The following is a 26,398-nucleotide window of genomic DNA, read 5'->3' on the forward strand; positions in this document are numbered from 1 at the left end:
GCATCTTTTCATGCATTTGTTGGCTATTTGTATATCTTCTTGGGAGAAATGTTTATCCAAATTCATTGCTCATGTTTCAATTGGATTCTTTGTCTTTTTACTACTGAATTGCAACAGGATTTGTTTGTTTTTATACTTGGGATTGAACCCAGAGGCACTTTACCACTGTGCTATATCCCCAGCCGTTTTTACTTTTTATTTTGAGAAGAGTCTCACTAAGTTTCTTACAGCCTCATTAAATTACTGAGGTTGGCCTCAAACTTATAATCTTCTTACCTCAGACTCCTGAGTTGCTTGGATTATAGGTATAAGCCATCACACCTGGCAAGAGTTCTTTTTTAAAAAAAAATTTATTTTTTAGTTGGACACAATACCTTTAGTTTTATGTGGTGCTGAGGATCGAACCCAGGGCTTCACATGTGCTAGGCGAGTGCTCTACCACTGAGCCACAATCCCAGCCCCATGGAAGAGTTCTTTATGTATTACAGATACATGTACCTTATCAGATATATCAGATTTGTAAATATTTTTTGTTCTTCACATAAGTCTTTTCATTTTCTTGATGGGGTCCTTTAGAGTGCAAAATTTCTCATTTTAAAAGTCCAAATTGTCTGTTTTCTTTTCGTTGCTGTGTCATGTCTAAGAGCTCACTGTCAGATCCAAGATCATGAATATTCACCCTTACCTATTTTTGTAAGTGGTTTTCAGTTTTAGTTTTAGGGTCTCTGATGTATTTTGAGTTACTTTGTCCCACATTGAGGTAGGGTGAGCAGTGGTTTTGAGTGGAGAAGAAAAGACTCGAGGTGGTCAACTGATCAGTGTGTTTAGAAAAATGAGAAAGGTGGCCACCGAGCAGCTGGGGTCAGGAAAGCAGAGTTATTGGAGTGTCACTCTGCTGCATGCGTGGAGAAATGGGAAGGTGCTCTGGTCTGTTTAACTGGAGATACAATTCCAGGTATTTGTCTATTTTTCCACTGGAGAGACACAGTGACAGGAAGAGCAGGTATTTTACATAGAAGAGCTGAGGTGCAGAGAGCTCAGGGGAGTGTTTCTGATAGAGAAATGGGAAGGTGGGCTGGCCCCTTCCTGATTCCCTCCAGAACCTGGCTTTGGGCTCCAGAAAGGTCCCAGAACACCTCCTTTCAAGATGGCCTGAAGCTGCCTTTGAGCCTTTCAGTGAATGCTCCTTCCTGTCACTCCCAGCTCTGCAAGGACCCTTGTGCCACCCTGCCCCAGCACCTGGTATAGCCCCCTGCCGAGTGCTGTTCCCAGGGGGCACCTGCAGGCAGAGGAGGGGAAATGGGCCCCCTTCCTGTCTCCTACTCTGGGTTCAGCCTCCCCAGAAGCAGTTCGTCTTCAGCACTCCCTTGGAGAGTCCCTACTTCAGGGCCCAGCCACTCTTACCTGTGGCTGGAGGGCAGAGGCAGGGTCTTCTCACCCTGGACTCCATGCTTGTCTTGGTCAGCTAGGGCTTCAGAAACAAATACCACAGGCAGGTGGCTCAAACCACGGGAGTTAATTTCCAGACGGATCTGGAAACTAGAAGTCTCATAGCAAGGTGTGAGCAGGGTTGACTTCTCCTGAGGCCTCTCTCCTTGGCTGGTCGATGGCTGTTTTCTTCCTGCGTCTTCACACTGTCTTCTCTCTCTCTGCATGTCTTAATCTCCTCTTCTTATGATGACACTAGTCATACTGGATATTGGGCCCACCATGATGATCTTATTTTTTATTTGAATCTCCTCCTTAAGGAGATCCATGTACATTCTAACATCCTGGGGGTTAAGACCTCAAGTTTTGAATTTGGGATGACACAATTCAGTCCATAACACTCTGCCCCTCTCCCATTTCGGGAGGCTCAGTCTTCAGGTTGGACCCCAAAGGCAGACTTGTATTGGCTTAGATGACAGGGTGGGGATGAGTTGGAGTAGGGATGGGAGCCTGGATTGTTGAGAGTTTGGAGTACACAAGTGACTTGGAACTGGGTAGAGATGGTGAGGACCATGCAGGATTTCAGTGGGGTCATTGGGGATGGGGGTGATGTCCCTCATGTTCATCTTCCCTGTGGGGTGCAGGAGATGGCTGAACTGGTCTGGTGAATGGGCCCTGTTGTCCCCACAGGCTTCCTGGAGAAGAACCGAGATATGCTGAGTGCAGATATCCTTACCCTGGTTTACTCCTCCAAAAACAAGTTCCTGAGAGAGATATTCAATCTGGAGTCTGCAGAAACCAAGCTGGGCCACGGCACCATCCGTCAGGCAAAGACTAGGAATCAGTTCTTCAAGGTGGGTTTCTAGCACCTCCCAGGTCTCCTGGGTCTCTTTCCTCAAGGGCCACAGGGCCAGAAAGATGTGCACAGGGAAAACCATTTAAATCAACAGTGGGTGCCCAACTAGAAGCCTACGTACAGTGGGTGCTTGGGAGGCCTGTGCTGGACGGATGAATGAATGACTAAGTGAGTGCACTAGCCCTTGGCAGCAGCCCTCCTGGTGCAGAGGGTCAGTCATGCTCCGGGCTACAGTTCCCCACGCCCAATTCACACCCTGTGTTTACACCCGCAGGGTACAGACTCCACCAAGCGGCCCTCCACCTTGGCATCTCAGTTCAAACAGTCCCTGGATCAGCTGATGAAAATACTGACCAACTGCCAGCCCTACTTCATCCGCTGCATCAAACCCAACGAGTACAAGAAGCCGCTGGTAAGCAGGAATTTGGAGCACCCAAACATAGTGCTGTTCATCTGCTGTGTGTGCTTCACCAGGCTTTGGCTTCTCTGAGCGTTAGTTTTCTCATCCATGAAGTCAGACTCTTGCCTGCAGAGGTACAGTGAGGATTGGACATGATGTTAGGGCACTCAGTAAGTGGCAGAAGCCAGTCCCAGGATTTTAGCCAGTCCTGGTGGCTGAGACCTGCAGCACCTTTATCGAGGATTTGTATGGTGAGGGGATGGAAACCTGGGAGTCCCTGGTCCATCCATTCAGAGACTATAAATATAAGGATTCCCCAAACTGTAGATGCCATTTGAAAGGATGTAAAATAACGCTAAGGCATCTCATGAGAGAATAAAAACAAATATTTAAAAAAATTAAAAGAAATATCTTTTGAAAAGAATGATGTTATATGAAATTGAGGTTGTCCCATGAAATCTCGGGTGTGTCTTCCTAACCGTTATAAAATGCAGATGTTAGTAAACTGGCTCTTTTTCCTTAACTGCTTCAGAGAAGCTTGTGCTCCCAGGGGGTCCCCTGCCAAGCCCACACTGCCCACCTTTGGAGCTGCAGGACAAGTGGGTGAACCTAAGTCTGAGGTCAGATTTTGTGGGCTCTGGGTCTGAACCCTGGTTCAGTCAGTTAGGAGTATGACCCTGTGCAGCAGGTGCCTCATTTTTTTTAGATAGAAGCCAATTACCCCTACCACATAGAGCTACTCTGAAGATTAACCACGGAATGCTAGGCCCACAGGAAATATCCAATCAATAGCTGCTAACTAGTCACCCAAGCCTGACTGCTGTGGGGCTTAAACCCACAAAGAGGTGGCTCTGTGGTCCTGCATGCTTTCAGGTGAGGTGATAATCCTGATGATGGACTTGCCCACTTAGAAAATGTTTCCCTAGTGCCCCAGATGGAGGGGGGCTCTCTGGAGGCCATGCTATGGCAGTCTTAGGGCTACCTGACACCTGGGAAAAAATATCATGCCCAAATTTCTCTCTGCCTGCCCCACCAGCCTCCTAACAGAGGAGGACAGAGATCCCTATGGCCAATGCTCCCTCTGGTTCTCCTTTGACCCTCTCAGGGAAGGAAGATTATAAATTGACTAGAAGGATCTCTGCCCCCAACTACCAGATTTGTTTCTTCACTCCACCGTTCCACCGTGGGAAGCCAAGATGCGTGCAGTGCTCACAGGGGCACTTGAAAATGGGGCACATGCAAATACCTTTTCTAGTCACAGTACTTTGTGTATCTTGAGAATGACAGAAGTGTGATGTTCTTACAGGAGCAGCAGTTTCTGTTACTGATTTCATCTCCTTGGAAACACGTTATGCCCTTTTCAGCCCCTTCCCCGACTTTCTTCAAAATGTCACTGTAGTTCAAACATTTATTGAGTTCTTCCCAACTTTGGGGGACAGCCAAATGGGTTCCTGGGCCAGCTGATCTTTCTGACTGTAGGCCTGCATGCCAGGTGGTGGAGCGGTGGGGAAGCGTAGGGCCCTTTGCTCCCTCTGCGCTCTGCATCTTGACCCCGCAGCTCTTCGACCGCAAGCTGTGTATCCAGCAGCTGCGCTACTCTGGCATGATGGAGACCGTGCACATCCGCAAGTCTGGCTTCCCCATCCGCTATACGTTTGAGGAATTTTCGAAGAGATTCCGCATGCTGCTGCCCAGCGCTGAGCGCAAGCCAGTGAGTGCACGGACACTAGATCTGTGGGACCCTGTGCCTTCGCTGTCCAGTCCTGCGCTCTGTCCTGCATTCCTCTAGCTTCCAAGTTCTAATGGGGGTGGTGTCCTCTTATTGCTCTCCTGGTGCCCAGGATGCCCTCTGGATCCCAGCCTTGACATGACCCCTGTCTGCCCTTCCCTCATCATCCTTTAATTTCTGTGAAAGCAAGGGAAGTGGCTCACACTGGCTGACCCTGGTAGCTGCAGAAGAGATATTTGCAGTTTTGTTACCATGACACTCTGCTGTTGGCAGAATGTTAGGGAGCTGAGGTGTGGCTAGGAGCTCTTGGGGGCAGGAAGTCCCTCTTATTCTTTCTGGAATCCCCAACCATCCTAAAGGTTGGAGTGCTCTGAGGCCAAGTGTACAACAGTAGTAAAGCAGGTAGCCTCTGAGTCCTGAACCCTGAGGGCTTCCCTTGCTCACCCCTTGATCTGAGATGCCTGTTGCCTGGGCCCCGCAGCACAGCCCTTGGACAGGAAGCCTGTGAGAGGAGGAAGGAGGCAGGATCCCTTGGAAACCCTGCAGGAAGCCCCCTCAAGCTCCCCATGGTCTCTGTTCCAAATGGCACTGAGCCACCCCCTGTTTTTCCTGTGCAGCTTCAAGACAAGTTTCGCCAGATGACCTTGTGCATCACCGAGGTGTGTCTGGGGACAGACAAAGAATGGAGAGTGGGAAAGACCAAAATTTTCCTGAAGGTGAGACCCTAAGGAAGTAGTACATCACTAACTAGCCTCCTAAGACTTGGGGGCGGATGAGCACAGTGAGGAGGAAGAGGAAGAGATCAGAGCCAGGCTGAAGCCTGCCAGCTCACCTGAGCCCCTACCCCATTCTCATCACCCCTGCCTGCCCACCCACCCTCATCTATTCTCAGAGCAACCTCCTGGCCCCAGACCTCCAGTTAGTTTGTCTATCCATCTGTCTATGCATTGATAAGGCCCATGCCAAGTCTGGGATCCAGACAGAGAGATATGGAGGCAAAACTAGCAAAAGAAACACCCCAGGGCACTGCCCAGGAGGGTAGACTGGATAGCGAGGGCCCTACATGGGCATGTTGGTGAGGTCAGTGTGGGCAGATGGTTGAGGAGAGGAGAAGAACACCCACCCTTCCTTTCCTTCCTTTTCTGGCTATCCCTTGAAACCACAGCTAGGTTCACATCCATCTTTGTATCCCATAGCCTGCCATGGCACACAGAGAAGCTCAGCGCTGCCTGATGTTAGACTGAGGGGGGCAGGAAGGGCCATGAAGTCCTCAGCCTCTCCTCCCCACTTACCAAGGGTTGTGTTGCTCTGTGTCCTATGAGAGCAGTCCCTGCCTCCCCAGGGCTTAGATGGCTGGCTCATGCCTCTCATCCCAGGGTGCAGGGATCCAGGAGGAAGTAGGCTGCAGAAAGTCATGCCCAAGGCTCATCATCTCATGCTCGTGGGTTGTGGGGGAACATTTTCATGTCGAAACAAGCATGGGTCTGTTATGCTGTTGAATGCAAACACCATGCAAATTTGGAGAAATGAAACGCTTCAGGGGAATTTTGTTCCTCCTCCCCTGAAGTCTCCAAAGCAGAAATCAGAGTTGCCAGATTGAATTAGCAAGAAGAAACAGCTAAAATAGGAAGTTCTTGGAAAAGGGATAGTTTCAGCTCCTTCCCTGAACTACATCAAGATCAAGTTAAGGGCCCCTTCTCCAGTTTGCCTTCCTGGGAGAAATCTGAGAGTCACTGACTTATAGAGACCAAGCCCTGTCCCAGGCAGGGACTGTGGGAGAGAGGATGGGGCAGCTACATGAAGGCATTGCTCCTGTCCCCAGGATCACCAGGACACCCTACTGGAGATACAGAGGAGCCAGGCGCTGGATGAAGCAGCCATCAGAATCCAGAGAGTCATGCGAGGCTACAAATACAGGTGCTTGCCCCACCCGAGCCCCCACCCAGCCCACATGCCTGCTCACCATGTCTCTCAGGCATGCCTGAAAGGGAAACTGAGATACAAGGTCCCCTGACCAACAACACTGCAGCCTGTGGGGGCCAGAGAATTCTAAAAGGTTATTGGAATACTTGGAAGAAACAAAATCCACTCTGTAAATTAGAGATGGGATCAGACCACATATCTGCTCTGCTCTCAACTACATTTTGATGTTCTGCTTTGATCATCTTAAAGAGCATATGGGCTTAGCTTATGAGGTGGTTTAGTTTTAGAGGGGGTAAAATCCTCTCACTGATCAGTACTTCCATGCATCATATAATAACATTTTGCTTTTATGTCAGTGGTCCATAAGTTTGTATCACTTGGTGTCTTCACAGCCATCTTGGTCTCAATAAATACAGTTGACCCCCGACCAACATGGTTTGAATTACGTGTGTCCACTGACATGCAGATATGGTGTTTTGGAGATTTATGACGATCTGAAAGAACTCAAATATGAACCACATAGTTCATAGACAGATCATATATAATATCAAAAAATATATGAAAGAAAAATATATGAGTACATAAAAATATGTAGATAATAGTCTTTTATCACTTACTAATATCTAAATACAAAAATCTGTTATAAAAACATTAAAAATCATCAAAACATTCCAGGCACAGAGTTGCATGCCTATAATCCCAGTGGTTTGGAAGGCTGAGGCAGGTGGATCACAAGTTCAAGGCTAGCCTTAGCAACTTAACAAGGCCCTAAGCAACAACTTAGCAAGACCCTGTCTCAAAATTTTTTAAAAAATTTAAAAGGACTAGGGATGTTGCTCTGTGGTTAAGTATCCCCTGAGTTCAATCCCTGGTACCACACACACACAAATATCAAAACATACAAAAATAAACTCAGTTCATACATATTGCCATTCACCATCAAGAGACATGTTGGGGCTGTGTTGCAGCTCAGTGGTAGAGCACTTGCCTAGCATGCGTGAGGCCCCGGGTTCAATACTCAACACCACATAAAAACAAACCAATAAAATAAAGGTATCATGTTCATCTACAACTTAAAAAAAGAGAGAATTGTAAACATAAGATTACAGGATTAAATTATAACTGCATAAAATTAACTGTATACTCATCATATGTTTAAAAATTATAGCCACCTCTTGTGCTATTGTGGGGAGTCGCAAGTTATACTTGGATTTTCAATTGTACAGGGGGGCCAGCCTTCCTAACCCCAAGTTGTTCAGGGATCAACTATCAACTATCTAGTCTATGATGGTTGCACAATGACAAAATCACTTAATAGCACACTTCTCAGAACACACTTGTCATTCAGCAACACATGACTCCACTTGAACTTCACTCTAGGGTTAGCACATCAGCAAGGCCCCTGCTGCACCCCACCTCCACCACTCCAAGGGATTTGTAAGCCCTACTGCATGGTCATGAGCTGGAAACCCAGGCATGAGAAAATGGGGGAAGGGATTTTGTATGAACCTAAATTTCCACTTCTCTGGAATAAATGCCCAAGAATTAATGGCTGGGTCAAATGTTAGTAACATGTTTTGTTTTTAATGAAACCACCAAACTGTTTTTGAAGAAGGGGGCTGTACCACTTTACTTTCTCACTAGCAATTTATGGGTTTTTCAGTTGCTTTGATGTTATAATTTTATTCTCATTCAATTCATTTAAAAAATTTCTCTTGAGATCATAGATTATTTCAAAATATGTTGTTTAGATTCCAAGTGTTTGGAGATGTTCTTGTTATCTTACTGTTATTGATTTCCAGTTTGATTCCACTGTAGTCAGGGATACAACTGTATATAAGTTAAATTTTATTTAATTTGTTGAGATTTCCAACACGGCCTAGGATGTGATATATCTTGGTAGCTATTCTGAGGGTGTTTAAAAAAACACAGATTCCATTCTTGTTGGGCAGAATTGTTAGGTGAAGTGTTCTAAAAGTGTAGATCAAATCTTGTTGGTCTCTAGTGATGTTGAACTCTAGATTCTTATTGATTTTTGTTTACTTGTCAATTGTTAAGAGGATGGTGTTGAAATCTCCAACTGTAAGCATGGATTTACCTTTTAAATTTCACTTCTAGCAGCTTTGGTTTCATTTTGTAGTTCTGTTATTAGATGCATATGGACTTGAGATTGCTATGTCTTCTTGGTAGATTTACTTTTTTATCACCATGTAATATCCTTCTGTGTCTCTGGTTTTGTTTGCTTTGTTTTGGTTTTCACTCTGAAGTCGACTTTACCTGATAGTAATATGGCCATTCCTATCTTATTTTGATTACTATTTCCATGATATTTATTTTTCATCTTTTTTGCTTTTTGCCTAACTATTCATTATATTTTAAGGGAATCTCTTATAAACAGTATGTAATTGGGTCATGACTTTATATCTATTCTGCCAATCTCTGTCTTGCAATTAAAGTATTTAGTCTTTTCACATTTAATGTAATTATGCATGTGATAGCTTGAGTCTCCCAGTTTATATTTTTGTTTTCTATTTGTTCTATTTGTTTTTATTTTCTGTTTTCTTTTTCTTGCCTTTCTATGACTTATGCATTTTTTATAATTCCATTTTTTTGTATGTATTGCCTTCTTTTATATACTGGGGATTGGACTCAGTGGCACTCTACCACTTAGCTACAGCCCATTATTTTTATTTTTTATTTTGAGACAGAGTCTTATTAAGTTTTTCTAGCTGGTCTCAAACTTGTGATCCTCTTGCCTCAGCCTCTTAAGTGATTTCTTTAGGTTACGTGTATCCTTGATTGGTACCATCATTTTAATATTTCAAGTTAAGTATATAACCTGTTTCTCTCTTGATGTCCATTTGCCCTCTCCCATTTGTAATACAATTTCCTCAAATCTGTCCTCTAGAACTATAACAGGCAAGGTTATGAATTTTGCTTCAATTATCAAAATATACTTTTAGAAAACTGCAAAGTAAACCTTATTATGTTTGCTCATATTATTGCTTATTATTTCTTTCATCCTTCCTGACATTCAAGGATTTCTTTTTTTTTTTACCATTTCTTTTCTGTGTAGAGAACTTTCCCATCCATTATTTTAAGGTACATCTACAGTTAATTCTCTTGGTTTTAAATTTTTATTCTTCATCTGAGAATATCTTGATTCTTTCTTTATTCCTGGAGGATCTTTCACAGGATATAAAATTCTAGGTTGGCAGCTATTTTCTTTCAGCACTTGGGAGATGTGTCATTTCCTCCTGACCTCCATGGTCTTTGTTGAGAAATCAGCTGTCCTTTGAACTGTGTTTTTCCCTTTTAAGTGATGTGTTGTCTCTTTCCATATTTTAAGTCTTTCCCCTCCCCTTTGGTTTTCAGAAGTTTGACTTAGATACAGCTTGATGTAAGTTTATTTGAGTTTTCTTATCATCTTAAATCTATAAGTTTATATCTCCTGCCAAATTCATGAACTTGCCAGCTTTTTACCATTTCTTCAGTTGCTTTTTAGCACCACCTTCTTCTCCTTTCTTTTCATGACCCTGATGACACAAAATATTAGATCTTTTGTTATAGTTCCACATATTCCTGGAGCCCTGTTCATAATCTTTTCATCTATTTTCTTTCTGTAATTTCTACTTTTGTTTTTTTTCTTTTGTACCAGAGATTGAACTCAGGGGCACTCAACCACTGAGCCACATCCCCAGCACTATTTTGTATTTTATTTAGAGACAGGGTCTCACTGAGTTGCTTAGTGCCTCGCCATTGCTGAGGCTGGCTTTGAACTCACCATGCTCCTGCCTCAAACTCCCAAGCTGCTGGGATTACAGGTGTGCATCACCATGCCTGGCTAATTTCTACTGTTCTATGTTTACACTCACTAATCCATCCTCTGCTATCTCCATTCTGTCACACGGCAAGTTTTTTTAAATTATTGTATTTTTCAGTTATAAAATTTCCACTTGGAAATTTAGAAATGGAAATTTATTTTATATCTTTTATTTCTTTACTGAGACTCTTTGTTTTCCAATTTGTTCCTGGTATGTTCACAACTGCCCATGGAAGCATTTTTTTAAATGATGGCTAACATCAAGTGTCTTATATAAAATGGAAAAATTTTTGCATGTCACATATGTACATCTTCCTATATAATTTAAATCATTTCTAAATGACTTATAATACCTATCATAGGGTAAATTCCACGTAAATAGTTGTTATCCTGTATTGCTTAAGGAACAATGATAAGAAGAAAATGTATGTACAAGTTCGGGACAGATACAGTTTGTTCCCAATTTTTTAAAAATCTGTGAGTAGCTGAATCTGTAGATGCAGAGCTTGTGTTGACAGAGGGTCAACTATGTGTGTGCATGTGTGCGTATGTGCACGCACAGGCACATATGAGTGAAATGCACATATTCTAGACAAAACAGCAAAGATTTTGACTTAGTTAGACTGGGTACGACCCAGGCAGATAAATATTGAAGTTCTTCAGATGGTTTTTAGTATGATTGAAATCTACACTTCTAAACTTAAGGAAGTCTCTAAAAAAGGGTATTAGAATGGATAAGAAAATTCATTAAGTGTGAAATAAAAGATCTATATGATTCAAGCTCACCTGAGGATATCTCTGTCTCCCTTAGAGACCAACTTTCAGATTCTCCTTTCTGTGTCTCACCCTGGGCTAGTGGCCAGAGTAGGTGGTGGTGTGTGGGTGCTGGTGGTGGTGGTGGGGGGGTGTCCTGGCAAGGAATAAAATGTTGAGATGGGTTTTATGATTTCATATGTCTTGGCTGGGGGAGGGACAAGGAAAGATTTCTTGATTACTTTAAAAGTTGGACTGTCTTCATTCAGAAATTTGGATTGTTGACATAGGTGTCATTTTCCTAACCTGGCCGAGCATTTTTTGGTCTATAAAGGCTTTTGAGAAAGTACTGCATGGATTCCTGTTCCCTAACATCTTATTGTCCATCTCCCCTTCCAAATCAGTCCTCACTCTGCGAAGGCTTTAAAGATGCCTGGGATTGTCACACACCTCTGGCTTGCATTTCCCCTTTTAGGAAGGAGTTTCTGCGGCAGAGGCGGGCAGCTGTGACCCTCCAGGCAGAGTGGCGAGGCTACTGCAGCAGGAAGAATTTCAAGCTGGTGAGAAAGCTCAGGAGGTCGGGCGGTCAGGAGCAGTAGATCACTAACCGTCCAATAAAAGGCAAAATTTGAAAGTTTGTTTCTCTGCATGAGAGATCTCTAACAGGAAGTGTCCCATCCCTAACAGACATGGAGTATAGATTTAGAACAACCAGACATCAGCACCCGAAGACTCTCCTTGTAGCATAGTCACAAGCCCCATGTTTGTGGGCTTCACAATATTTTCCTGTAGAATGTCGGGCATCCCCTGAGCTGGTCTGAGGCATTCTGTTCTGAATTGAGATAACAACTATCTTTTTCCCAGCTTTCAAGTAACAAAATAAGGAAATGGATTGATTATTCCGTTTCAAGTACTCCTTATTTTTCTCCTAACCAAGGCACTTGCTAATGAGTATCTGCTCAATCTATGAAGCAGAGGGGCCATGCCCATGCCCTGTTGAACCTCTCTGGATCACTTGTTTTTGTCATGACCATAATTGTGCTTGTGACATAAAATAATCCCATCAGTAAAACTGGCCTCAGGTCTGCCTGAATTAGATGTTCACAAAGAGTATGATGATGGTAGCTGATATGCATAGAAAGGCCACTTGGGACTTGTTGCTTTGCATTCATCTTTTCATTTAATATTGGACTAACTCTATAAATCAAGGGCATGAGACATGGAGGAGTTAGGTATATTCCCTAAGAGCATGCAGTTAGCAAGCTGGTTTTCAGATGTGAGTCTGTGTGATTTCCAAGCCCTTGAGCTGATTCGTCTTTAGAAGCTCATCCCAGGGGCTCAGGGACTGCTATGGCCCAGGCAATTTTTGCAGCATAAAGTAGGTGTTTATTCATATCTTACTTTCTTTCTATTTTAAAGACTCCTTGGGGGATTAGCTTGATGGAGCCAGTCACAGGCCTATACAGGTGTGTTAGCCTACATCCAATAAGGTGGCTGGACTTGGCTGGCAGGTATGAATGAAAATCAAGACTCTGGATTCTAATCGCCCTTGTGAAATCCATGCCAACTCCATCTATGACCCTCAAGAGGCCACTTTATTATTTATGCTATTTAGCAAATGCTTGTTTAGCACTTACTTGCATGGCAGGCTCTCTTCTAAATACTTACAAATAAAACACTCACTTTGTAGGCTCATTCTCATTGGTGTGTATAAGTTTCACACCAGCCCTACAACAAAAAGCAGGTGACTACAAAGCAAACTTGCAAGGTCTGGGCAATGCTGCTGTCTGTTTCCTCCATGGGGCCTTCTGGTTATGAACCCTCCTCTCTCTTGCCTCCACAGATCCTGGTGGGCTTTGAGCGCCTGCAGGCCATTGCCCGAAGCCACCTGCTGATGAGGCAATTCCAGGCCACGCGGCAGAGGATGGTGCAGCTGCAGGCCCGCTGCAGAGGCTACCTGGTACGCCAGCAAATTCAGGCCAAGAGGAGAGCTATAGTGACCATCCAGGCACATGCCAGGGGCATGGCTGCCCGGCGGAGCTTTCAGAGGCGAAAAGCCAAGGTAGGTAGTCACCCAGCTTCTTGGGCAGGTGGCATTGGCTGCGGTCCACGTATTTGAGGGCAAATGGGAAAAATGGATGGCAACATAGAGCTCTCACCAGAAGCTCCTTTGGAAAGTCTTCACTCTCAAGTCAAGATGTTCAAATCTGTTCTAATTATTCGAGAACTCAGCAAGAATACAAGAAGCAAATTAGGAGGCATCTTCTGGGTTGCAATTTAGAAAGGACAAGAGACATCCCTTTCTTCTCCTTGTCCAAAGTTAGGGCAGCAGGGTTCTTCACATCTTCTGGGAAGACTCAATCAGGGGCTCACAATAACAGGGGATAGGCATCAGATCAACCAGATGATGGCCTTATTCCTAGAACCTGGAAGTGAAGCTCCTTGGTCTCTTCCCTTTAGCCTTGGGGACCTTTCTTTAAAGGGGATAATTTCCCTAAAAGACATGGGAAACCTGAGCCAGATGAGCTGTGGAGGGGTCACTGTTCAAAGATCCCTGGTAATAGGATTGTGCATGACAGTTCAGGGGACAGAGAAACACCAAGGGGAGCTGTTGAGTTTCTAGAGGACTTGAAGAAAAAGGACCAGCATAGCAACTCCAAGATGCATGCTCCTGCCTTTCGAAATCTCGCCCTTGCGTAATCCTCTTTCTTCCATAGGGTATCTAAGACTCAGCCTCATTCCTTCTTGCTTGGTTCTTTTTGTGATAAAACAGGGTGGATTAGATGACATTTCCTTTTGCCCTCAGATGGAAATTGGGTCTGCTGTACAAACTACCATTACAATAAACAGGGCACGTGAAAGAAGAGACCCTCAGACGAGTCAGGAGCGTGCTCCTGAGCTTGAGTGTCCCTGGCCTGGGTGTAAAAACACTCTGACCCTGGGGACCTCCCTGGTAGACCCTTGATGCCCTTTGAATGAATGGACCCCCCCCATGGGCCTGAGTAGTGGTTTTGCTGCTGAGATTTGGACTCCCTGGAGTTTCAGGTGGTACCTTGGAGGTCAAGCCAGCAACTGTAAATCCCCAGACCTCTGATTATCATTGGGAAGTGAAAAGCTCTGGTTGGTTGATCTCCATTTACCCTAACTATGAAAATTTGTTATTTGGGGGCAAAATAGATTAATTTGGATGAATAACTGCATGACAAATTTTACTTGGCTTCTAAAAGTTACTTGGCCTATGAGGGCAGGCAGAATTGAGTCCCCTGAGCCCAACTGGGCATGCAAGTCACCTTCTCTCCAATGCTTGTGTATGCAGGGACCTCTGGTCATCCCGGTCAAAGAGCAGGAGAGTGAAAATGTTCTCCCTTCCAAGAAGCGCAAGTCCATCTATGATACTGTCACTGACACAGAAATGGTGGAGAAGGTGTTTGGCTTCCTTCCATCCATGATTGGGGGCCAGGAAGGCCAGGCGCCAACTGGTTTTGAGGTAAGACAACCCCAGAGGGAAATGGGAGAACCTGCCCAGCCCCTGATCTCAATCAACCCCTTGGCTTCTTTGAAGAAGCTGCCAGGGTGGGTGGCCAAGGAAGTTCTGCAGCCCTGGGTGATTGTACAGAAAAGGAGAACCAGCATGCATTTCTGTGGTCAACCCTTTGGAGCCAGGCAGCTTTCTCCCCTACAAGACGTCCTGGAGCCTCTTCTGTGTAAATGAATGCTAGGGAGCTTTCAATCAGGCAGCACCTCCTACCTGTATATGGAGCCTTGGAGGCTGTTGCTTTGTAGAATGTGGCTGGGGAAGCTGAAATGCAGAGAGGACCAACCCTGAAACAGGAGGATGTGATGTCTGCGGCTGGTGGTGGTGGGGATATGGAAGAGGGTAGGAAGGGCAGTGTCCCAGGGCTGTCCTATAGACCCTCACTATACCCTGCTCTGGGTCCCAAGACCCAGTGACCTAGGTACTTTCCCTCTGTTGGTATTCAAAACCTCAGCCCTCCTCCAGTACCTTCACTCTGTACAGTCAGGGGTGGGGTGGGGGCTGGGATCACCTCCTCAGGGGAAGCCCTGTCCTTGTCCTATTGGGCCTGCAGGGAGGTATGGAGGAGGGCTGGAAGTAGGAGTATAGAGGTCCTGTGTCTGCAGAGCAGGATGCTCAAGGTCATGCATACGATGGCCTACTATATTGGTGAAGATCTCAGACTCTAGGGGGCTGGGTAAGTGGGCAAGAAAATGCCAACCAAGTCACAGAGCCTGGCAGGGCCAGGCTAGCATGGAAAACAGCCTAGGAGCATGGATTCCTCTGGATGGACAGAGGCATTCTTCAATCCAAGAATGCCCACTATCATCACCACTGTTAAACATTGTATTGGAGGAACTAAACAATGCAATAAGACAAAAAAAATAAATAACAAATACAGATCAGGAAGGAATAACACTCTCAGCTGCAGAATAATGTGTTTGTCTTAGAAAAATCTCAAAGAAGCTAGAGACAAATTATACAAATTAGAGTTCAATAAGGTTACTAAACCGTACTAAAGGTTATATTGATCATATATAATCTTAGGTAACCTTACTGGATATAACTTTACTTGCAGATAGCAAGATGGAGCTCTCTAAAGCTCCCTATCCCCTAGCACTGCTCATCCCACTGGGTAACTAGTCAACAGCTTGGTTGTTATCTAAAATGATCCATATCTTTCTTTCCTCACTGGCCCCAGGATCTGGAAGTGAAAACCCAGAAGAAACTGCCTGAGATTGACCTGGATACAGTCCCCATGTTGAAAGAGCCAGAGGAGGATGTGGATGGCCTGGCTGAGTACACCTTTCCCAAGTTTGCTGTGACTTACTTCCAGAAATCAGCCACCCACACACATATCCAGCGGCCCCTACGATACCCACTACTCTACCACGAGGATGACACAGACTACTCGGTAGCCATGGTTCCCTGGTTTCTAGTGACTCATACCACTCCCAGAGCTCAGAGTTTGAGTAGTGGTTCAGAGAAAATAAGGAAGGGGCCTGGGATACTGTGGGCCCCAGTACTGAGACTGAGTTCCAGCCCAACCTTTTGTTTTGCTCCCCCAGGCTGCCCTGGCCGTGTGGAACATCATACTGAGGTTCATGGGTGACCTTCCAGAGCCAATGCTGTATGCCAAGAACAGTCTGAGTGGCAGCCCAGTGATGCAGCAGATCCACAACACACTGGACAAGGAGAACGGACCCAGGGGACTACAGCATGGATCTGCACAGGTGCATGGTGTAAGGATGGTAGGCAGGTGTCCACCAGGTATCAGACCTCAGAAAGCTGGACCTGGAGCCCCCTCAGCAACATCAATCATGAGCCCAGTCCCCAAGCACCCAGATATTTTCAGTTTTGAATTGCACTCAAGAACTTGTGAACCGAGGATCACTCCCTATTTGAATCACACAATCTTTAGTGGAGAGGGCCCCCTGGACTCTGAATATCAGTTTGACTTGAGCCTAACCCAAATGCACACAATAATAATAATAACAAGAAATGTTATTAATAACCTGCTGTGTGCCAGTGGCTTCTCTTAATTTAATTTTCAGTTGGGCTAATCCTACAAGGTAGAGATCCTTATGTTTATTTCAAGCTAAAGAAATAGAAGTAAAATATCTTTCCACAAAAATCACAGTGAACACATGTGTGGGAGCTTACTTTGAAACCATTCTGCTGAATTTAGAGACAAACTTCTTGACCCATGTTCTATCCTTCCCTGTTAATTCTCATCTATTTTTGGTCAGACATCCTTTGTAAGGCCCAGTTTCACAAGGTAACTTAGTGGAACTAACCAAGAACAGTCCAAAGGAATTAAACAGCAATAACAGCACTCGGGAGTTCACCAGCCATAGGAATCCAAGAGTCCCCCATATGCCAGATGACTGATACCTGGGAGGTCCCACATACAAACTAACTGCATAGAAATCTAAGGGATTTTGCAGCCCTAATTGCATAGCCAAACCATCCCAGGCTCAAGCCCTAACTCCCTGACCTCTGGAGACATAAGTTCTACAGAGCATATTAGATATCTGATGCTGTGTAACAAATTACCCCAAAACATAGCAGCTTAAAACAGTACGTATTTATTATTTCACACTATTTCTGAGGGTCAGGAGAAGCTTACCTTGTCATTTCTGACTCAGAGTCTCTCATGAGGTTGCCATCAAGCTGTCAATATGGGATAGAGTCATCTGAAAGCTTGACTGAGGTTGAAGAGTCCATTCCCAAGATGTTGCACTCACATGACTCTTGGCAGGATGCCTCAGTTCTGTGCCATGTGGGCCTCTCCACAAACCTACCTGAGCATCCTTACAATATGGCTTCCCCCAAGATGAGTAATTCAAGAAGGAAAGCAAGAATATGCAATATCTGATCTTCGAAGTCATATACCTTGGGGGGTGGGGAGGAACACAGGGCAGGAATACTGAGGGGTAGTCATAATTGGAATTCACCTGGGAAGCTGATGAACCCTCAAGGAAAGGACTCTTCAGAGGCAGTCGAGCCTTGTTGCTCTTCTGAAGGGTGGACACAGAGGGACACAGATCTGATTTCCCAGAGGTTGGAGCTCAGGTTTTCCTTTCCGAATGTGTTCATTTAATACCTGCATTGTGCACCACTCACAGAGTGGGGCCAAACCAGCTCTGCCTGCCCTCACAGAGCTTTTAGCCCATGTATTTCACATTCATTTCCTGTGCCAAACCCCAGCTTTACCCCAGCCAGAGATGGTGCCCAGTCCTGGAGCTGGGCTGATCCCAACCCAAGCTGACTCCTACTATTAGCTTTCATGATGCCATCATGACAAGCTGCAGACCCTGCCTAAGGAGACCAAAAAAACTTAAAGGCTGGGGGCAAATCCTTCCCCATCGATTTTATGAATTGGCCAGGAAATGGCTGAGGGGGACACTTGTCCACTGTAAATGACTGTAGGATAGCAGCACCAAGGGACTGCTCAAGTGTGCACTCCTCTGGTAACTTTTTCCACAGAAACTGAGCCAGAAGGACAGAGGAACCAAAGGCATCTCCTCCATGAAGTTGAAGCGGTCCTCCAGGATCACAGGCCAGGTAAGCCCAGGGCCAGGGGACTCAGTCCTCTCCCAGCTCTGCCACCAGCCTGCTGCAGGGTTCCCAAGCTATGGCTTCACCCTCACATGTTGGTTTCCTCCTTGGCAAATGGGGAGAATCACAGCTATCCTATTGGCCATCTTTGGGCTTCAAGGTGGCCAGCCAGTTGAACATCGGAGAGGAGCCATTTGACCTTGATGGCCCCATCTCAGAACGACCCATGTCCAACCTGGAGAAGGTGCACTTCATTGTGGGCTACGCCATTCTGCGACCTGGCCTCAGGTCAGTCCCCACTCCCACCTCACCCCTGTTCAGAGGATCAGGTCCCCTTACTGGTCCTCAAACCATGGTCACAACCTCATCTTCTGCCCCCAAATAACTGCTTCTCTCCTTGCTCCCTGGCCTAGGGCCTGCAGGCTGGCTCCCAATGCAGCAGATGTTGCAGCCGCTGAGGGTTCTCTACTTGTTCATTAAGAAAACCAAGGAACAAACCTCGTTTTAGGAAAACAGATTAATCATGAGCTATAGATTCATTTTAGAACAGACTTTAATGCAGGATGGTGTGTGTGTGTGTGTGTGTGTGTGTGTGTGTGTATTTATGCAAATTTACTTCATATGCAATTTGCTTTATATGAATTAGGTTTTCATATAAATATGTATACTGATTTAAGGCATTGTATTTTAGAGGTTTGCTTACCTTAAGTTATTATTTTTAACCAAATTTGAGGAAATTTAACCATGATTTCTTCAAAAATTATCTTTCTCTTTTCCTCTCTCTCTTCTCCTCTCCTTTCCCCTACCCACATCAAATTCTAATTAAACTTATATAAGGCTTTTTGCTACTATCCCTCAAGTTCCTGAGGATCTTTTTGTATTTTCCTTCTTTTCTCTCTGTTCTTTAGATTGGGCAATTTCTGTTGATTAATCTCTAAATTCACTGATCTCTGTCTTCTCCAATCCACCATTTAACCATTCAAGAGGTTTTTTACTTGGAGTGTTCTATTTTAAGTTATATTATATTATTATAGTTTTCTTGATTTTTAAAAAATATTTTTAGTTGTAGTTGAACACAATACCTTTATTTTATTTATTTATTTTTATATGGTGCTGAGGATTGAACCCAGCACCTTGCATGTGCTAGGCAAGTACTATACCGCTGAGCCACAACCCCAGCCCTTGATTATTTTTTACATTCCTATTTCTTTACTAAGGTTTCCTATTTGTTCATTCATGATGAGTGTAGTTTCTTTCACATCACTGAGAATAGTTACCAGAGTTTTTAAGCCTTTTCCGAAAATGTAACATGGAGGTCATATTTGAGTCTGTGTCCATTGCCATTCTTTTTCTCTTGATGATGGTCATGTTTTCCTGTTTCCCCGTCAGTTTAGTACTGGAGGATACATTTAGAGACTGAATTCTGTTATATTCTTTCAAAGAGTGTTGATTTTTTTGTTTTGGCAGCAGTTAATTTGGCTGGATTGAAATTGTGAGTAGCAGATGAAATCCTTGATAAGTCATTTTAGCCTCAGCTAGCCTGCTAAGGATATACTCCACCAATCATGATAAGGTGTCAGCCAGCAGTTTAGAAAAACTTTATATACAAAATTGAGATTCTCCTTCTGTGGTTTTCTTCATTCCAGGATCTTCTTTCTCACTTTCAAGTTGCTTTGGGGACCTCAAACTCTGTTCTCTGATTCTTCTAGCCAGTAAGACTATAGATAACTTCTACCCATGTTTTAGCTGTCTGTATTGACACTATAGACTGGAAAACTCTTCTAATTAGTTGATTCTGTTGGTAATTGCCCCTTGATAATCCTTACCAGCCACCATACCTTCCAATATGGCAGACACATAAAAGCTATGTCCAAATGGGTGCATGACGGGTTATTCAGATAATTCCTACAGATGGACCCATGCAGACCTGATATCCACCTTGCACTGAAACCTTGCTAATCCTTTAAGGGTTCCTGTTGACTCTAGCTGCAGGTAGAACATCCCACAGTCATTTACTGCTAGGAATTTCTGGAATAGTGAGCTGCCTAAAGTTCAGCTCATGGCATCCTCCTGGTCAACAGGAAACTCATGCATGCCCCATCAAATAATATAGATGCAGTTCCCAGTCCCTGAGTATTCTTTCTGCACCTTGCCAATCGAGATGGGCTCGGATCTCCTGAAAGAAGCAGCCTTTAGTCTCTTTGTTCACAGAGGTCCTCAACTTGAAGGAAGCAAGTCAAAATCTACAAGAATTTTTTCACTGTGCTCCATTACAATGCACTAGGGGTGGGCAGTGAGCTTCTGAAGCTCTGCCTCAGACGGCAAGTGGGATAGGTCTCATCTCTGGAAAACAGCTCCATCCTTACTGATAGTTCTTCTGGAGTCTCCCTCACTCTCATCACTTGTAAGTAGTGGAAATGAGCCATAGATATGTCTCCTCCATGAAGTGCCTTCTGAAGTCACCTTTCAAATTTCTCACCTTCCCTTATATAGGCTGGAGGTGGCATGCTAGACTGGTTCTGCCATCTTTTAGCAAATTCTACAAGATTGTCTCTAGAATGTTGGATATTAACATCCATTTGTCCTTGGCTCTGGGGTTATAACCAAATTCTAAGACAAAGCAAATGCTGCATTCCATATCTATTATGCATTCAATATATACTTATTGAGTTCTTGCTCAGGATGGGGCCTTTGCCTGAGGGTTAGGGATCAGAGATGAAGAAAACACATCTCTATCCTTGAAGAATTCACCCTTTATTTGGTGAGTGTGTTAGTCAGTTTTCCATTACTGTAACCAAATACCTGAGAAAACCAACTCATAAGGGAGAAACATTTCTTTTGGCTCATGATTTCTGAAGTTTCTGAAATCCCTTGATCCGGTTGTTTGGGGCCAATGGTGAGGCAGAGCACTTGGTGGAGAGAGGTGCTCATCTCATGGCAGCCAAAAAGCAAAAAGAAAGAGAGAAAGGATTGAAAGTCCCCAAATTCCTTTCAAGAGCATACCCCCAATGACCTCACTTCCTCCCACTAGGCACCACCTCTTAAAGGGCCCACCATCTCTCAACAGCACCACTGGCTGGTGACCAAGCCTTTAACACATTTGGAGGATATTTATCCAAACCATGGCAGAGAGCATGAGAGAACCAGGAAACCCACCATGAGAGTAAATGCTCAAAAGTGGGTAGGCTCACATCCAGTGAGGATACCAAGAAAAAGTGCTGTTAATGCCCCGCTGGGCCAGGCTAAGTGCAAAGGAGACAAGGCCTCAGGGTAGAAGGAGAAATTAATGTCTGAAATAACTGAATCTGGGGGAAATGAGCCGATCGGCTTATACAAGAAGCAGGGCAGAGGAGGCTGAGAGCAGAGGGGGTAAGTCAGAGCAAAGGCCTGAGGGGCAAGGTGTCTGGGAGAGAAGGCTGAGAACTGGGGCCTCGATGAACCAGGCAGAGAGGTCTGAAGGGAGTGGGACAGGGGAAAACATCAGTGGGAGGGAGGCCTCCAGGGCTGGAGGGGTGCCCTGAGCAGGAGACCTCACCCAGAGGTGCAGAGAGACCCTGTGCCCAGGCTCCTGTCTCTCCCCTCCCCCCGAACAAATACCCAGCCTGCCCTCCCAGTGTCTGCTGTGTCTTTCAGGGATGAGATCTACTGCCAGATCTGCAAACAGCTCTCGGGAAACTCCAGGAAGAGCAGCACGGCCCGGGGCTGGATCCTGCTCAGCCTCTGTCTGGGCTGCTTCCCACCCTCAGAGAGATTCATGAAGGTGCGGAGGGCCAAGGGCAGGGCTGGGGAGGCAGGGGACAGGTTACAGCAGCAGCATAAGTAGGCTCTGAGCCAGGGTTTCCCGAACCCTCAGGCCAATGGGCAGCTCTCCTCTGGTCCTCTGTCTCCTTGTCTATACCAGAAGGCACTCACTGGTATAGACCTGGCTCCTTCCCATCCCTATCCAGGCTCTGCAAGGCCATTGCCCCGTGGCTCAGGCACCAGGACAACTCGACTTCCAGACAGTTGTCCGGGGAGTGAGCTCCTGCCTGATACTGGCCACAGCACCTGCTTCTGCTCCTTAGAATTGAATGTGGATGTTGGTTGGCAGAAGCCTGCAGATGTTAGAGGCCTCAGACTTCACTGTCTCCATAAACCTTTTGGTTCTGAGATAAAAGTAAAATGTGGAATACAGGCAATCAGAACTGAAAATAAAGTCATTCTCACACCCAGAGGTGGGGGGGGGTACCGAGGATTTGAACTCAGGGACATTCGACCACTGAGCCACATCCCCAGCACTATCTTGTATTTTATTTAGAGGCAGGGTCTCGCTGAGTTGATTAGTGCCTTGCCATTGCTAAGGCTGGCTTTGAACTTGCAGTCCTCCTGCCTCAGCCTCCTGAGCCACTGGAATACAGGCGTGTGCCACCCCACCTGGCTTCCATTAGTATTTTCTTTTGGCCTCTGTGGTGTTACAGTATCATACTTACAGTCAAATGGAAAACACTCACTCTGTGTCCCTGTGGGGACATCAGGAACCATGTTCACCCTGGGCATTGGTTCTGAGCACTTGAGCCACTGTTACACCAGTAAACCCTTTCAGGTAGTATTTCCCCACTCACCTCCATGGGACAAAAAGATTTTCAACACTTTGTGTGTGTGTGTGTGTGTGTGTGTGTGTGTGTGTGTGTGTGTGTGTGGTGCTGGGGTTTGAGCCCAGGGGTTTATGCATGCAAGGCAAGCACTGTACTAACTGAGTTATATCCCCAAGCCTCCGCACAGTTTTGTTTTTGTTGTTGTTGTTGTCAAGCGCATTTTGGACGCAGACTCTCCTAGATTTTTCTTTTCATTTTCTCCACTATTTTTTTCTGCTGATATAAACTGCCAACCTGCTCCTCAGGTATCTATCCATTTCTAGTCCTCTTCATGATGAATGGAGAGTGCCCATCTGAACACATCTTTCTAAACTGAGGATGATAATTTTAAAAATCTGTAGAAAGTCAACATTGAGCTGCCTTCTGAATGTCTCTTCTCTTCTCCCTTCTTCACCCCCAGTATCTGCTGAACTTCATTGGTCAAGGGCCAGCAGGCTATGGGCCCTTCTGTGCTGAGCGCCTGCGGCGTACCTATGCCAATGGGGTGCGGGCAGAGCCTCCCACCTGGCTGGAGCTTCAGGTAGGACTGGAAGGGTGGGTGGTGGGCAGCGTAGGGAGATGCAGCTCCTTTGGTTCCTGTGGCGTGGCTGCGGGGTGACTTTGTCCACAGCATTCTTCCACCTCCTCCAGGGCACCTTCATGGTCCCTGTGAACCCCTGTGGAGCTCAGCCTCTGCTAGCATAGCCCAAGCTTCAAAGCTGCCCTCAGCCTCTCTAAATCCATAGTCTTTTTTAAAATGGTGCATTATAATTATATGCAATAATGGGATTCATTGTGACACATCCATTCATGCACATAACATAACTTAATCAGCTTCATTCCCCTTTCTCTCCCCTTCTTCTTCCCCCTGATCTGCTCTCTTGACTCTGCTGGCCTCCTTTCTATTTTTTTTTTCAATTAGTGCATTATAATTATACATAAAAGTGGGATTCACTGTGTTGTAATCAATCATCCATGGGCATAGCATGGTCTGGCTGATTTCATTCCCAGTACCTCCCCTTTCTCCTCTCTCCTCCCTCCCCATCAATCCCCTTCTACTGTTTTTTCTTCTAATTTCACAAGATCCCTTTTTTATTCCTTTTTCCTCTCTGGCTTCTCCCTATTAGAATATTTGACCCTTGACTTTCTGAGTCTGGTTTATTTCACTTAGCGTGATATTCTCCAGTTCCATTCATTTACCAGCAGATGCCATATTTTCCTTCTTCTTTATGGTTGATAAAACACCATTGTGTATATATATAACACATTTTCTTTATCCACTCAACTGTTGACGGGCACCTAGGCTGGTTCTGTAACTTGGCTATTGGGAATTACACTGCTATAAACATTCTCTTATGGCCTATTAATTGAAGGGGAAAAATAAATCTGACACACTCATTGGAATGGCCTTGTAAAGGGCTGCTAATTGTTTTGAGTTACTCCTCCCTGGGCATTTGCACTTTCATGAAAGTCATGGTCATGAAAGTCAAGGTTGTCATCCTTGATGGCATTGCTGTTGGGAGCAGGTGCCCCTCTCTACTTGTTTTGGCAGCTGGGACACCTACGAGTTCTTGAGGTGTCCTCAGATAGGATCACTCTGGTGAGCCAGGGTGGAGGTGGCATCCCCAGCAACGGCTCTGCCTGCATCTCTGGTCCCAGCCCATGCCTGGAAGGTGCTCACCCATGTGACCCTGCAGTGTCCTATCCTGGGGCCTGTGGGTCACCTCTAACCATACCTCCTCCCTGTTCTCACCGACCTCCCAAGTCCACAGGGCTCTCTCTCATGCATCCTAGAATTGTAGGTGAACTTGTAGCTGTGAGTGTTCACAGTGTGGTGCACAGGATCCGAGAACCTGGAAATGTTCTGGAGGGCTCACCTTCTGAATCTGAGTCACTTAACCCTTCCAAGCACAGGGTTCTCACCTAGAAGTGGATCATTATGGCCTACAGGCTGTGCCCACAGGGCTACTGAGGCAAACTTGGAGATGCCTACAAATCACCAGATGTACAGGCGGGAGCCATGAATCTAAATTTTGTTAACTGCATGCTGAGACATGGCCGACCCTGAAGGTCCTGTTCTCAGGAACCCACAGCAATGGGCAGGGGGGGGACAGTTAGGAGAGAAGGGAGGTGGGGCAAGGTGATGGACTAACCTCCAGTCCAAGGCTCTGGGAGCTCCAGGACAGCTGAGCTCAGGCTCCCCGAGGCAAGAGGGCCTGAGTCCTCATCTGTCCCCAGGCTGTCAAGTCCAAGAAGCACATCCCCATCCAAGTCATCTTGGTGACTGGGGAGAGCCTGGCCGTCATGGTGGATTCAGCCTCCACATCACGAGAAATCTGCCAGCACATTGCCCAAAAGAAGGGCCTCAGAGATTACCTGGGCTTCTCCCTGCAGGTCGCTGTGTATGACAAGGTAAACACCCGCTGCCCCTCTGCTGCTGGCCTCCCCCCTATACCTGGGGACCAGAGTGTCCTGAAGCTGAGGTCTTCACACCAACTTGGCTCCTGCCCCTCCTCCTAGCTGCCAGACACACTCACAAGGGGGTGCATACACACACACACACCAGGCAGCCTGACATCAGGCAGCTGTCCTCACCCAGCCCAGCAGCTGCTCACCTTGTCACTCCCCACGACACTCACAGCAGCTTCCTGCAGCAGACAGGGCCCAGCCCACCTGAACCCCCACAGCCCTCACCCTCAGACTCGGACAGACACCAGTCGGCCAACCAATGTGTCATGGCCCAAATTACACCCGCATCCATCTCTGCTTTCTTTGGAAGGGGCCAGCAGAGAGGTGTTTTGGGGACCAATGGACACGCCCATAGAGAGGTCCTTCTGGTGTCCAAGTGGACTCAGCAGCGTCCACTCAGCCCACACTGGGCCCTGAGAGTTCTGGTCCCCGTCTTCCACATGCTGTGCTGAGGGTGGGTGTTCTCGTGGGGCGAGACACACAGCAGCTGCTAACCTTTACTGCCCCGGATTCTGTCCTCAGTTCTGGTCCCTGGGCAGCGGGCGTGACCACGTGATGGACGCTGTGGCCCAGTGTGAGCAACTGGCCCAGGAGAAGGGCGCAAGCCAGCGCCAGTCACCCTGGCGCATCTACTTCCGGAAGGAATTCTTCACCCCCTGGCACGACTCCCAGGAGGACCCTGTCAGCACCGAGCTCATTTACCGGCAAGTCCTCCACGGAGTCTGGTCTGGCGAGTACAGCTTTGAGAAGGTGAGGGGACCTGAGCAAGAATCCAGGGCTGGCCCAGGTTGAAGCCATCAGAAGATCCTCCACAGAGTAGGCCCTCAGCCGGGATCAGAAGCAGTGTAGAAAGAGGTGGGCAGGAGGCAGAGGGCAGAGGCAGGAAGGTGGCCACAGGGGAGCAAGTCCTGGGGCCTCCACTGGATACAACTGTCCCTTCCTGTTCTGGTCTCCATTTCCTCCTCCCTTGGGCCACAGGTTTGCTCAGGCATCTGAGGCCTTTAAGCTCCAGGCCTTCCTGACCTCTGGCAGTAACTGTTTATGGAGTAGCAGGACCTGGTGGCCAGGAACATGAACATGACCTTAGAGCTCAGGCGGCTGAGTTCAAGTCCCAGTCTATATCTCTGGGACAGTGTGAACTTGGGGAGTCCTGATACCTCCCCAAGCCTTGGGTCCACATCTGGAATATGCATCGTGCCAACAGCTCTTGGCATAGGGTAGTTGTGAAGGAGGGTGGTGGAAGATGAGGGTGTGACTGAAGTTATGGGAACAGCAGGTGCCAACCTCCCTGTATCAAATCAAGAGGACCAGCGGCAGGCACGGAAATCT

At 46.2% G+C, this 26,398-nt stretch overlaps 1 protein-coding gene across 4 annotated transcripts in view; it reads left to right on the forward strand.

Annotated features, from left to right (window-relative positions):
- Positions 1-26,398, forward strand: part of Myo7b (myosin VIIB) — a 78,499-nt gene that overhangs the window by 40,393 nt on the left and 11,708 nt on the right. For 3 of the 4 annotated variants that reach the window (XM_078017270.1, XM_078017272.1, XM_040294199.2), the window contains 16 exons: positions 2,119-2,282; positions 2,559-2,696; positions 4,243-4,395; positions 5,031-5,129; positions 6,236-6,330; positions 11,388-11,472; positions 12,756-12,974; positions 14,229-14,399; positions 15,628-15,840; positions 15,995-16,168; positions 17,916-17,993; positions 18,148-18,275; positions 21,621-21,747; positions 23,022-23,141; positions 24,839-25,012; positions 25,592-25,819. In XM_078017270.1, the coding sequence (XP_077873396.1) occupies positions 2,119-2,282; positions 2,559-2,696; positions 4,243-4,395; positions 5,031-5,129; positions 6,236-6,330; positions 11,388-11,472; positions 12,756-12,974; positions 14,229-14,399; positions 15,628-15,840; positions 15,995-16,168; positions 17,916-17,993; positions 18,148-18,275; positions 21,621-21,747; positions 23,022-23,141; positions 24,839-25,012; positions 25,592-25,819 (2,366 nt within the window). The remainder of the gene's footprint in view (positions 1-2,118; positions 2,283-2,558; positions 2,697-4,242; positions 4,396-5,030; positions 5,130-6,235; positions 6,331-11,387; positions 11,473-12,755; positions 12,975-14,228; positions 14,400-15,627; positions 15,841-15,994; positions 16,169-17,915; positions 17,994-18,147; positions 18,276-21,620; positions 21,748-23,021; positions 23,142-24,838; positions 25,013-25,591; positions 25,820-26,398) is intronic. The other variant, XM_078017271.1, reaches the window with a different exon arrangement.

The sequence above is a fragment of the Ictidomys tridecemlineatus genome, chromosome 7 (genome assembly GCF_052094955.1).
Source record: "Ictidomys tridecemlineatus isolate mIctTri1 chromosome 7, mIctTri1.hap1, whole genome shotgun sequence".
NCBI classification, from domain to species: Eukaryota; Metazoa; Chordata; class Mammalia; order Rodentia; family Sciuridae; genus Ictidomys; species Ictidomys tridecemlineatus.